Here is a 14,452-nt window from a genome sequence, read left to right as displayed (position 1 = left end):
TTTTATCAATCAAAATTTATGATTATTTAAGAATAATGGTGCACCAAACACGTTCAATTCAAAATTTATCAAATGCACCTGTCTATCTTCAAAATTACAATTGATTTAATAATCTTACATACTTAAAGGGTTCCACTATGTATATTTTTGCCATATATCCATTACAAATAAAGAAAAAACTCACCATTTCTCCTGCACCTCGCTGATGAAACTCTCAAACTCCTTCTCGACGGGATGCAAACTTTCATCCGAGTCGTAGTCCGTACTACAACTCCACGCCCGTTTCCTCATCACCCGTTTGAGATTGTCCTGCACAACACTATCTATCGTCCGTGCGCTCACACTGCGCACATCACTATTCGCACTGTCGATATCGACTTTAGCACTGTCATCATACACTTTAAAATTGTCATCATACACTTTAGCAGTGTCATCATACACTTTAACACCATCATCATACACTTTAACACCGTCATCATCCATTTTGACACTGTCAACATCAATTTTGACACTGTCCACGTCCATTTTGACGCTGTCACAGTCCACTTTGACGCTGTCAACTTCGACTTTGACGCTGTCAACGTCCATTTTGACACTGTCGGCGTCGTCGACGTCGATTTTCACGTCTTGCAGGTCTATTTTCATGTCGTCGAACGTTTCTCTAGGGACGTCGGTCCACAGGTGGGGGTTTGCGGCGAGGTGTTTTCGGAACGCGTGTCTCCACGGGTGCTTTCCGCCCGTGTGGTAGTCACGACTTATCACCTTTGGACTTCGCAGCCTTTGATTCTCGAGGTCCTCCTGGAAATTGAAAAATATTGTAGTTAGATATTATGTAAAATAAATTAAATTATATGTATCAATTGTTGACTGTCAATAAGATCTTGTATATATGTTTATTTAATAGAATAAACGTTTATATCAATCTGTATTTTATTTATGTACCTTCAGTAAAAAATACATTTATAATACGCGGTAATCATTCTGATAAGATAAGATGGTTTTACGTTAGATGGTAAAGGGTTCAATATTTTCAATATTTATCCTAATTAACTACCTAATACGTTAATTAATATATTATATACCTCAACCCTCGTCTCTGGCACGGGGAGGTCGGGCCACAGCGAGTCGAGCGGTGTTTTAACCCGGTCCAATATCACCCGGCCGCCCCTGCCGATGCGGCGACGGGCGAAGCCCACGTAGCGGGGGTACGGGTGTCGGACCGATGTTAGCGTGAACCTGTGGAGATATTAATACAATTTATGAATGTAATCAAGAAAGATTTAACGTTAAGAATACTCTTAATAGATTACACAGATAGCATATAAATTCTAAAAACAAGACAACCTATTTTGTTCGTAGTCTATATAAATAAAAGAAAGTCATATTAGTTACACTATTTCTAAGGCTTAGAACCAGGAGACGGACATTTTTTTTTTTTTTTTTTTTTTTTTTTTTTTTTTTTTTTTTTTTTTTGTATAAATGCAATCTGTTCAAGAACATTCAGCACTTGGTTATGAATGGATTGAGACTTGTAGGGCAGGCGATCCAGTGATGCCAGCCGTATTATTATTATTTTTTTTTTTTTTTTTTTTTTTTTTTTTTTTTTTTTTTTTATAAATCTATGGGAGCTTTTCTTTTTAGTCTTTGGAATTTTGTGTCGTTTTTCATTAAATCCATGGCCAAAGAATTCGGATGTTCATCAAGTCTTTTTCTGTAGGAGCTCATAGAGTGCTTGATTTCGTCTTTCACTGTTCGAATTTTAAGATCGTGGTGTAACTGTTGGTTTGTAACATACCAAGGAGCGTTTGTGACTAGTCTAAGCATTTTCGATTGAAATCTTTGCAGGATTTCGATATTGGAGTTGGAAGCAGTTCCCCATAACTGGATTCCATAGGTCCAGATTGGTTTAATGATGCTTTTGTACAAAAGTAATTTATTTTCCAACGAGAGTTTGGATTTTTTGTTGAGGAGCCAGTACATTTTTCTCAGTTGAATGCCAAGGGCTTTACGTTTAGTAAAAATATGTGTTCTCCATGTGAGTCTGCGATCCAGATAGACGCCAAGGTATTTCGCGCCATCAGCCTGAGGAATAGGTACTCCATTGAGAGACACTTGTGAGCACGAGCCGTAACGAGTCGCAAATGTTACCTGTACAGACTTCTTTTCATTGGCTTTAATTCGCCAGGTTGATAACCATTCAGTAATTTTATCAAGACAGACTTGGAGGTTTGCACTAGCTTGTACTGGATTTTCGTGGATTGCTAGGGCTGCAGTGTCGTCAGCAAAAGTTCCAATTACCACGCCATCTGTCATGGGCAAGTCAGCTGTAAATAGCAGGTACAGTGTAGGACCGAGTACACTTCCTTGGGGAACTCCGGCATGAGCTTTGTGAAGGGTCGTTACGTATTCTCCTTGCCTTACTTGGAAGTGTCTGTCCTCTAGATAGGACTTGAGAAATATGAAGTGATTAGTTGGTAATTTAGTTTTTATTTTATATAGCAGGCCCTGATGCCAAACTCTATCAAAAGCCTGTGATATATCAAGAAACACTGCACTGCAGTATTTTTTGGCCTCGTAAGCTTCGTGAATTTTTTCTACCAGTCGGTGGATTTGTTCTGTGGTTCCATGTTTTTGTCTGAATCCGAATTGGTGGTCCGGTATGATTTTGTTTTCTTCTATTACGAAGTTCAACCTTTTCAAGTAAAGAATCTCGATTACTTTGGAAAGAATAGGAAGCAAGCTTATCGGCCTGTAAGAAGACACTTCTTCTGGGGCCTTACCAGGTTTCAGGATCATTATGACCTGTGCCACTTTCCATTGCCGTGGGAAAATGCCTCTCGATATTATACAGTTGAACAACTGAGTCAAAAATATTAAAGCTGAGTCTGGTAGTTCTTTCAGCATTTTTACAGTTATAAGGTCATATCCAGGAGCTTTATTCTGTTTCAGAGTTTTTATAACCGCTATAAGTTCACCTTTTTTTATTTTCTTTAATGGGAGATCAAGCTGGTAGGGATCATCAATGCTTTTAAGGCGATTCTTCATATCGGTTGACATAATTTTTTGGCAAGGATTTGGAACAAAGACTTCCTTTAGATGAGACGCAAAGGTTTCTCCCTTCTCTGGATCACTCTTTGCCCATGTGCCGTCTTTTTTCCGAATAGGGTGCTTGTGACTGATGGGTCTTTTTATCTTCTTTACGGTTTTCCAGAGCGAATAGTCACTTGAAGCCTTGGCGTCCAGATTACGCAAGCGGCTTTCGATATCGTCGTCTCGTGCAGTTTGAAGAAGTTTTTTGAGCTTGGCTGATATGTTATTAAGACGTGTTTTGTCATTTGGGTATCTGGTTTGCTGCCACAGTTTACGCGCTCTTCGCTTCTCCGCTAACAGCTCGCGAATGGGCATTGGACAGTCCACTTTGTCACACCTTTTGGAAGCAGGAGTGCTGCTCCAGGCTGCATTCTGAACACAGTAATTAAAATGTTCTACACCTTGTTCTATGTCTTCTTGGGTTTTCAGCGATAGCTTGAGGTTTATGCAGGACTCTACACTTCTGCGAAACATATCCCAATCAGTATTTTTACCATGCAGACGTGTCGCAGGTTCAGTTCTAATAATTTTTTCAGATATTTCTACTAGTACTACACTGTGGTCTGATGACAGATCTAGAGAGGATTTGCATTTACAGTTATTTAATGGGATGCCCTTTATAACACAGAAGTCTACCAGATCTGGAATTTTTCTTGGGTCTGTTGGCCAGTAAGTTGGTTCACCGGTAGACACCGTTTCTAATTGAAGATCATTTAAGGCTGCCTGGAGCTGTCTTCCTTTCGGAGTGGTTAAGCGTGATCCCCAGAGAGTATTCTTGGAGTTGTAGTCCCCACCTGCAATGAATCTGGGTCCTAATGATCTGAAGAAGCGGATATAATCTTCTTTTTTTAAATTATGTTTTGGTGGAGAGTACAGTGCAGTGACAGTGAGATTACCACGCCAGTCTTCAACAACTACACTTGTCCCTTGTATTTCAGGAGTGCTATATTTATGTGTCTCGTAGTGTCTGATGTTATTTTTTATTAGGATTGCGGAACCACCATGAGCTGTGCCATCTGGGTGCATTGTTTGGTAGTAAATATAGTTTGGTATATTAATGTAGTTTTTATTAGTGAAGTGTGTCTCAGATAATAGGAAGATATCAATTTTGTTTATTTTTAGAAACATCTCAACTTCGAGGATGTGGTGTGGGAGCCCATTAGCGTTCCATATCGCAATTTTTAGGGCATTGAATGTGATAATTTTGTCATAATTTCCATTAAAAGGTGTGTCATAGAAGTCAATTGCTGCATGAGCTGTGTCATAGTATTCATCATTTCCTTCATGTCTGTGGTTTTCTCTGATGTCATTTGCTTTTCATTATTTTGTTGTGAATGAGAACCCTCATTTTTGGATGTTAGTGCTTAGTTAGGAGACGGACATAAGATACTTTTTATCCCCTGAAATTATGAAGAAAACTACAAACGGAAAAAAATGATATAACTAAATTGCTTTTATAGGCAAGTATACATGTATTCGTTTGTAAAACCTTTTATTCATTTTTAAAAGCGCGAAGAAGTCAGTAGAAAATAGTGTAGTGTACAATTCACTGTATCTTGCTTGCTTTATTAGCACACGTACATTGTACATCTCTATTTAAATTTGTATATACATATTATAATATATTTAAAAACAATGAAAATTACCTCGTCCGTTCGTCTATTTCATGTTGGAACAGTCCCTCTTTCGACGGACTGTCAGGGTCCACGGGGTCACCGCACAGGGTTGATGTTGGCTGAAATTAAACAAAAAATAAATATATAAATTAATTCTATTAAAAAAAATTCCCTTTTTAAGTCAGATATGGTTGCACGTATATTCTGAAACCGTTTTCAAATCGACTGTTTTTGAAGTGAAACTTCTTTATCGGGGTTGGAAAAAAATTTAGTGTAACATTTTTTCGTTAGGCTTGACACTTTTCCGGTACGCGCCATCTTTTTCTTAAAAATTCATAAAGAAGTTTCACTTCTTACGTGTGTACACTAGTACACGCACACATTTTTTATTTATTTTTTTTAGAAATTTCCAAATACTATTTCTTTATACAAAAAAAGTCGATTAAGAGGCGGGAAATTCGCCCACTTTTTTCGCCTTCATTTTTTGTATTCGTCTTACAAGGAGACGAATACAAAAAATATGAGTATATTGTTTTTTTTTTTTTACTTTTAATCTACCCTCGAATAATGTGTGGGTATGTTATTTTTCTATTACCCTTAAAAATGAGGGTAGATTGATTATTTTTTTCAATCGACCGTCGAAAAATATGGGTAGATTGATTTATTTTCAATCAACATTCGAAAGAATGTGGGTAGATGGATTTTTTTACCATCGACACTCGAAAAATTTGGGTATATTATTTTTACATTTTCCCTTAAAAATGTGGGTAAATCGAATTTCTTTTCCATCTACCCTCAAAAAAATGTACCTAGAATATTTTTTTTCAATCTTCCCTCAATTAAATAAACACATAATTAACACTAACCATTTCATAGAAGCATCCCGGCTTACGTCGAAACGCGAACGGACCGTCGTCGACGGGCGATACGCTCTCCTCTTCTGATGAAGTGCACTCTGAAATTGGGGAAAAAATATGATTTTTCGGATTTATTTAATGGAAAAATGTATCTTGTTTTAAATAAAAAAGTTCGTGATACATGTTAGATAATATAATTCAATAGACATATATGGTATTATCACAAAACAATTTAAACACAGTCTAATTTTAAACCAGGGATCTGTCACTTTAATAGTTGCCTATGTGAAATACGACAAAACCAGATTAAAGAGAAACCGCACTTAAAGATAAACCCTGTCTAAAGTTTATTTTGTGGTAAGACACGAGAATGTTAATTAGAATGAAAGCTATTTAAACTAGCATTAAAAAAAAACAAAAAAATATTTCTATAAGATTTCTACATCTTATAATTGTCTGTAGCTTTGACTAGATCAAAATTAGCTAATTAGCGATCACGACACGGCATCACACGTGAACGGGAGGACCGATTTCGATAATTCTTTTTTTATTATATTCCTTGATGTACGAGGATAGTTCTTATGTAGAGAAAACGTAAATATGTACCACGGGCTAAGCCGGGGCGGACCGCTAGTATAAATACATATTCTTTAGTTGGTAAATAATACAATGCAATATTACCTCGCACACCCTGCACGGAGCTGGGTGTGTGATGCCTGTGTTTCCTTCTTTTGTACGGTCGCTTTTCACGCTGAAATTATTACATAAAACAAAATTAGCTATTTGTACACAGAATTGTTAAAATGTACACACACACACACACATACGCACGTTTAATGATCTATGCGCGTGAGTGAGAATGTGTTTGCAGTTAATACAATATATTGTATGTATGTTAGGCATGTACGTCATCTATGTATGAATGTACGTTTGTATTTTTTTTATTTTATGAAGGGGAGAAAATACTGTTAAGTATCCTCAGGTCTGGATGTGCACCCTGGTATGTGGATCTCCACCATTCATGGTCCATACCGACTAAAATTAATGTATGTATGTATGCATGTATGCATGTATGTATGTATGTATGTTTGTATGTATGTATGTATGTATGTATGTATGCATGTATGCATGTATGTATGTATGCATGTATGTATTTATGTATGTATGTATGTATGTATATTGTATATACACACCTGCCGCTGGTGCGCGTCGTGCGGTGCGGGCGCGGGCACGCGCGGCGCGAACGCCGTATGCGAAAAATCGCGACGCACCGGTGTTAGCGGCACCGCTGGGATAGCGGCCCTATAATATAATCATACATGTTTATTTATAACAATATTATTCATGTGAACTTATAAAATAAAATAAAAAAAATCGTCATTCGTCACAGAGATACGATGCATTAAGCATACTAAAAAACGGGTAGTTTAAAATAAAATGAGACCAAGATAAATCTAGTTTTAATCATTATCACGAGCCACATAGAATCTTATAGTCTAGTATGTCATTCAAACACTATATCTTAATCAAGTTAATCATTCACGCCGTATCTTTTAGTCAAGTCTCTCATTCGCGCCGTATCTTTTAGTCAAGTCTGTCATTCACTACGTATCGTTTAGTCAAGTCTGTCATTCACTACGCATCGTTTAGTCAAGTCTATCATTCACTACGTATCTTTTAGTCAAGTCTGTCATTTACGTCCTATTTTGTAGTCAAGTCTGTCATTCATACCATATCTGTCAGTCATTTACGCAACATATCTTTCGGAGAATTCTCAACAGATCTCAGTCAGTCCGACATTACTCACCGGACAGGCGGCTCAGGTAATTGGCTCGCAAAGTCGCCAGCCGCGTATCGCCTCTCTGCAAGCAGTGCCGTGAGTTTAACTAGCTCTCGCTTCGCTCGCTCGCGGCGCGCTACCATCTCGAGCAGGCTTAAAGCAGTGGCTAACTCACGACGCAGTTTGAGCATCTTCTCGTATGAGCTCTCGTCGTTTTTCCTGTGGAGATGCGATTATTTACATTACTTAAAGAAGGTTAAATTATCTAGAATGTAATGTACTAGGTAACAATTAGTGATAACTGCGTTAAAAACAACCGACTTCAAACTTGCACTTGCAAAATTTACAAATACCTACAGACAAAAATGCTCATAAAATAAAAACTACTGGGCCTATCCGAATAAAATTTTTATGGGACCAATTCGACACCATCCCGCATCGAACAAAAAAAGAATCACGTAAATCGGTTCAGAAACCTCGGAGTAATCGGTGTACATACATAAAAAAATATACCGGCCGAATTGATAACCTCCTCCTTTTTTTTGAAGTCGGTTAAAAAGTAGTATGTAGCTTTGAATTCTAAACGTATATTAATGAAATGAAAATAAGTTTATTATGGACATATTATGAAAAAAGAAAGATACAATTTAGTAGAAAAAAAAAGGGAACCTACAAAATATACATATGCCATAATTATCACTGATTTTCAGCGGCCGCCTTAGGATGACTTTTTGACATATTACATATTTTAATGTTATCAAGAAAGATTTTTTGGAAAAATTGAAACATTGTCTGAGCTGCCAATTCTTTCATAGTGATAGTAATAAGAATACTTAATTCAATGATATAGAATAAATCTCGTACAATTACCTATGTTATTTGTTTTGATTGGGTTCGTTGTACTGTTGTACTTGTAGAAAGCAATAATAGGCTAGAGCAAAATTTTCCTAGATGATTGTATATTTTTCGCAACGTTCCTTTATACAATTCCTTTGCCAAATGTGCGTTTCTATATTTTGGCACGCTCTATAATTTGTATCTTTCTTTTTCACAAACAAGTTATACGGCATAGAACCATAAATAACGTCTACCTACCTATTTTTCCTCGTCTGCATCTTCTCCGTTCGTCTCCTGAACGCAAGGTAGGGGTTATTCGACGACTGTCCGGGCCTGCTCTCCGTTTTAACGGACAATACGAGTGGATGTTGCTGTAACAAATAGTTTACATTTCAACCCCACATTCCAATCCTGACCATTTATATTGGCCTGTAGATACTGTTAAGTTCTTTGTTTATAACCCCGCATACCAATATCCAGGGTTATAATCGTTTAATATGAGCAGCAATGTTTAATCTGTCTATTCTAGCACATATAACAAATGCGTCACTAAAAAGAGTTACGAGAAAATGTAATACTACGTTGCGAAGTAGAGCTTTCAACGAGCGCTTCTCTAAAGCCTCCCTTGGCAGGCATTCAGACCTCGTATATGGCTTGTGATAAATATTGGCCCTAACTATATAGTATAAAACGTGAAGCAACTTTAAGTTATAAATATGTGATCTAAAGCTGAAACAGTGATTGCTATTGCACCACAAACATTTCAATCAAGGTAGGAGAATCTGGCACAAGTTAGGTAGGTCACTAAATGCAATCAGTTAAACTACAACAAACGTTAGGTGATTATTTAGGGCTTTATCGCACAGCCCGCGCCTAGTGACCGCCTACAACTCACCGTGGTCAGCCGCTTATTAAGCCAGTAATCATACACGGCGATCACGAGGTCATCCTGCCGCTCCAGGAGAAGCTTGGCCTCGTTGAGCGTGACCACCGTTTGGCCAGAGCTCTTCTCCAGTTTGTCCATCATTTGCTCGAACTTTAGCTCTGAAATGTAACTCTTGTACAGTCCGCGGCATGACTTCTGTTTATGCATTCATTCAAACATCGAACTCGAACACAAGAAGATCGGAAAGCGGGACACATTACAAAAAGTTTGGTGCCTTACATTGTATCTAAACTTGAAACATTATGTAGAATAACTTAATTTTTTTGAGATACCGCGATACTTATAAATTCCTTACAGTAAAACATTTTTAACGATATTCGTTCTCGTATACCTACGTTACCGACAGGTGACCGTATTTGTCAAGGATTACTTCTCCTAAGCTTTGACCTACTTAGGACGAGAGTTTTTCAGATGATTGCGCCTCATTCGAACATGATTAGAATCGTAAGATATTTTGAAAACCAATATCTTTGTAGGGATTGAGGTATAACCGCTCCGTCCAGAGAATTATTAATGATAAATTGCCATTTAAACATAATTTACTTTTACATTTATAACCAAATAAATATCTAACACCAGCTCATGTTTGCTTATATCCTTATACAGTTACGTGATACTTTAGTATCTAGCTATAGCATATCTATATTACTGAGAATACAATCAAATTGCGGATGTACCCACATATCTTGGTACAAAGTTCCAACCAAGTTTATGTTGAATCAGCTGTACTATACAAGTTAATTATAGACGCTCATTGTTTAACGCCATTTCTAAAACAAATCCACTCTCCTTCTTAGTACATTTACCATACTAATATTATAAAGCTGAAGAGTTTATTTGTTTGTTTGAACGCGATAATCTCAGGAACTACTGGTCCAATTAGAAAAATTATTTCGGTGTTAGATAGCCCATTCATCGAGGAAGGCTATAGGCTATATATCATCACGCTAAGACCAACAGGAGCGGAGTCACGCGGGTGAAACCGCGGAGCGCAGCTAGTTACTAATATAGCAATAAACATAATGAATTACGTTTGTTAAATCCTCGGTTCTGAGTTATCCTTGTGAGCTTATGGGCAAAGTTTGCGTACAATATCGTATGATTAATATACGTGCTTCACTGAATGGCTGGATCAACGTATTTTGCATGGAATAATTTCGTCTCTGCCTTAATGTTTATTTGCTCCATATTACTCGAAACGGTTCAGCGAGTAATGAGTGCTATTATTTGTATTCCGTGACAGTTATTATTCTATGTTGAAGTGTATTTGGATACATTATGATAAAAGGTAGTTTTAAATAATTTCTAGACTGTTCTAATTAAAGTTCGACTGATACAAAAGGAAGCCACTAGTAGGTGGATTCGTGTTAGACCTCCGATCCTTTTAAACTTTAAACAGCGGGTGTCGAGCATCAGAAAGTTTGCTTTATGAAGCTCTTTCCAGAAAAGTATTAACGCTATTGTTCTTTATTATCTAACGTAGAAGCAGATTGCAAAAGGCAAATTTTTAATATGCTTATGACAGTCCTATTTACCTAATCAGATCTCTGCTGTGTCAAGAATTTCGTTGTTGTCCTAATGTTCATTTGGTGCAATCATTCTCACCGATACAAATACTTTTTTGCCCTTGAGGTACACAAATATGCATATTTTATAACTTTAAAGTGTTTGTATTATAGTCTTTTATGTGCATTTTGTTTTAAAACCAAAAAAAGTGGATGTTTTCAAACCCACGTAATTTTTTTTTGTGTTTGCTACCTCATAACATTCGTATGGGGACTGATTTTGATGATTCTTTTTTTAATCATTAATATTTGGTCTACCTAGTTTTGATAAATTTAATGCTTTGAATTTGGAAATATCTTAGATAAAATTATTTTGCTTTTACTCTATTCTTTATTCGTATTCTATGATATTCTTTGCAACTTCTCCATCTCTTTTCCTATCGTGTCCTCATGTATCCAATAATCCTCTAACTAACAACTCACTAAACTTACTGTAATAATAACCTCCCCGGAGAGGTCACCTCAATCCCCTCTCTACCCACCTACCTGTTACCAGCTCGCTACAACCTAGCCTATAGGTGCGGTATCTCACCTGTCAGCTCTGGATGCCGCTGCTGCTTGAGCCACCGCTCGTCCTCCGAGTCGATGTCGTACTCCGGCGTCTCTTGTTCCTCCCATAGCGCTGTAATAGACACATTCTCATAAGTAATTTTGTACACGATTTTATAAGCTTCAATTACTTAAATTAATCCAACGAATCAAATCTATACATATAATAAATCTGTAGAAGGGTCAATTCTGTACATTGAAAATATTGAAAAAATAAATAGCAGGGGGTATTACTGGATCGATACCAAACTCAAATATGTGATTAAAAAATTTTTTGTCTGTCTGTCTGTCTGTCTGTATGTTCAGGCATCACGTGAAAAGTAACGGTTCAATTTCGATGAAACTTGGTATAATTATACCTTATTATCCTGGGCATAAAATAGGATACTTTTTATACCGGAAAAATACGTAGAAAAAAATAAATCTTAATTTTTCCGCGCGGACGGAGTCGCGGGCGGAAGCTAGTAGCATTTAAATCTGTTCTAACACGACATCCTATAATATAATACACATATGCAATATGCATACATCGAGAGAGACTGAAGAAAAGTTATGCCAGCTAATACGGAAAGGGAAATCCCCTTAAGTTTATCAGGATTCCCCGTCTAGATTCCTTTATACAAACTTTTGCTTGGATTTAAATTAGATGGCGTTGAGTGAATTGTTTATAAGTCCATATTGTCTTAATAAAACACAACTGATATTAATAGCTATGTGAATTTACAATTTAGTTTAAATAATCACGGTTTTACAATTCAGAATAAATAATCATCTCTAAACTCTATCTAAAATGTTAGGATAAAATCAATGAAAATTCAGAGCTCCAATGACTTTCATTACCAACTTGTAACCTTTTATCACCACATATTCTGCAGATACCCATTGCCAAACCACCCAAGACGCACCTACGATGCATCGTGATACAACTATCCTCTTACAAACGACCTCTTATACAATAAAATACAATAACCGACGAAGGCCGTACGTAATCAAATAACGAGACGCGTACAAACTGCTTCAGTTCGAAGAAACACTTAGATATGTATCTATTCTGTCTGGAGATAGATAGTATTGGGGATGCGGTGTGCATCAGCTGTTCTAATTAGAATTTAAGTCTCTGAAATAAGATCTTTTATACTTATTTTATTGATGTAAATTGTACGTGCTGGTTACCAAGTCTTTTGAACTTTTGATATGGCATTGATATGGTAATTTTTAAGCCTGGAGCTTGGTACCACCGCGATTTAAAACTGCTTTATCACTACATAGTATAAAACAAAGTCGCTTTCGCTGTCATTATATCCCAATGTCTCTATGTATGCTTAAATCTTTAAAACTACTTAACGGATTTTGATGCGGTCTTTTTTATTAGATAGAGTGATTCAAGAGGAAGGTTTTAGTATATAATTTATTAGGTTTTAGACAAAGCGGGCGAAGCCGCGGGCGGAAAGCTAGTCTATAGATAATAATAACGAAGCAATATATTCTTCTAGCCAATGTTTTCTGTTTTATAATTTATAGTAATGATAACGTTTATCCATATTGTAATATATAAAATATTAATCCACAATATATAAATTAAATAGTCTCTACATTAAAATTTTCCCTGTACACATATAATTCCAAACATAAATAATTTCCCATAGGTCTGATTTTTCAATCCATTTGTTAAAACTTCATCGAATAACGTATTAAACTACCATTTCAAAAATGTATTCTAATGGTCCGTATATGACAGTTTACATTTTAAAATGTTCGTGTAATACTTTATTGGACGGATAATTTTATGCAAGGATTGAAAAATCGGCCCAAGTAAAGTAAAATCTAACAAATAAATAAATTACATCTAATCTCCTTTCATCCGCACGCAGCCAAAACCGCTGGCTCTAACGTGTTACGTGACAATTTGACAGCCAATGGATTACGGTCAAAGAAGATGGAGAATTTTCACAAGTTCCCTTAAATAACATAAGTGAAAATAACGACAGGATATTTCTTCTTATAAAGGAGGCATATTCTATATAGATTTACATACCTTTATATTATAAACCAACAAGCACCTATACCTACATATATCTTGTTCATCAAATAATTTTAGCTTTTTAACCGACTTCAAAAAAAAGGAGGAGGTTATCAATTCGGCCGGTATATTTTTTTTTTTTTTTTTTTTTTTTTATGTATGTACACCGATTACTCCGAGGTTTCTGAACCGATTTACGTGATTCTTTTTTTGTTCGATGCGGGATGGTGTCGAATTGGTCCCATAAAAATTTTATTCGGCTAGGCCCAGTAGTTTTTATTTTATGAGCATTTTTGTCTGTACTCGATGACTTAATTGGAATGTAGCAAGTAACTTTGAGTTCACTTCCCGGTAACCGATTGAGCTGAAATTTTGTATACGTATGTAAATTGGATAGCGATGAAACATTATCATGACATAGAGCTGATTTGATGATGGAATCGGAAGGTGGCCATAGGAACTCAGTAATATATTGACTCAACTTTATCGAGTTTGGGCTCGTTTGATTCCACAGTTTGATTCGTGTTGAAAATTACACTAAAAAGTATTAAATAAAATTAACTGCGTTAAAAACAACCGACTTCAAAAACGGAAAAGTAAAAAATAAAAAAGATTTGATATTATTAATTACTACATATTATTTAGATGTGCTATTTATTAAATAGGTTTGAAGTCGGTGCCAAACACTAAGCACTTAGTATTAAGCCCGTGCACCGACATCAAACCTATTTAATAAATAGCACATCTAAATAATATGTAGTAATTTATAATATCAAATCTTTTTTATTTTTTACTTTTCCGTTTTTGAAGTCGGTTGTTTTTAACGCAGTTAATTTTATTATAGACGTATAATATCTTATTAATAATGTCATTATGGACATTAGATCTTCCGCCTACAGCCCTACAGCTACGGATATAACAAATGTGCTTGTGTTTTAGTTCTAACTTTTAACGTGCTAATCTTGAAAAACTGGATAGATTTAAAAAGTAGTGGAGGATAACATCGTAGACGCTTAAAAACTGCTGCAAATAAATACAAAACTACGTTTATCCCACGCGGACCAAGTAATCTTAACAAGAAGACGAAAGTTTATTATATTATTTATTACTAGTGTAACGCCGCGGCTTCGCCCGCTTTGTCTAAAACCTAATAAATTATATGTGTACTAAAACCTTCCTCTTGAATCACTCT

The 14,452-nt window shown here is 36.1% G+C and overlaps 1 protein-coding gene across 2 annotated transcripts in view; it reads right to left on the bottom strand.

Moving 5' to 3' along the window:
• The window catches only part of LOC123704230, an 87,026-nt gene that overhangs the window by 7,087 nt on the left and 65,487 nt on the right, over window positions 1-14,452 (bottom strand). Inside the window, exons 3-12 of one of the 2 annotated variants that reach the window (XM_045652541.1) lie at window positions 11,224-11,313; window positions 9,076-9,224; window positions 8,439-8,551; window positions 7,371-7,562; window positions 6,757-6,865; window positions 6,245-6,314; window positions 5,573-5,661; window positions 4,737-4,825; window positions 1,083-1,236; window positions 185-798 (exon numbers count right to left, since the gene is read on the bottom strand). In XM_045652541.1, coding sequence (XP_045508497.1) covers window positions 185-798; window positions 1,083-1,236; window positions 4,737-4,825; window positions 5,573-5,661; window positions 6,245-6,314; window positions 6,757-6,865; window positions 7,371-7,562; window positions 8,439-8,551; window positions 9,076-9,224; window positions 11,224-11,313 — 1,669 coding nt within the window. Of the gene's footprint in view, window positions 1-184; window positions 799-1,082; window positions 1,237-4,736; window positions 4,826-5,572; window positions 5,662-6,244; window positions 6,315-6,756; window positions 6,866-7,370; window positions 7,563-8,438; window positions 8,552-9,075; window positions 9,225-11,223; window positions 11,314-14,452 lie in introns of those variants that run through there. The other variant, XM_045652542.1, reaches the window with a different exon arrangement.

Source organism: Colias croceus, chromosome 28 (genome assembly GCF_905220415.1).
Source record: "Colias croceus chromosome 28, ilColCroc2.1".
Lineage (NCBI taxonomy): Eukaryota > Metazoa > Arthropoda > Insecta > Lepidoptera > Pieridae > Colias > Colias croceus.
Note: the sequence above shows the minus strand (reverse complement) of the source record. Positions and strands in the feature narration are given on the sequence as shown.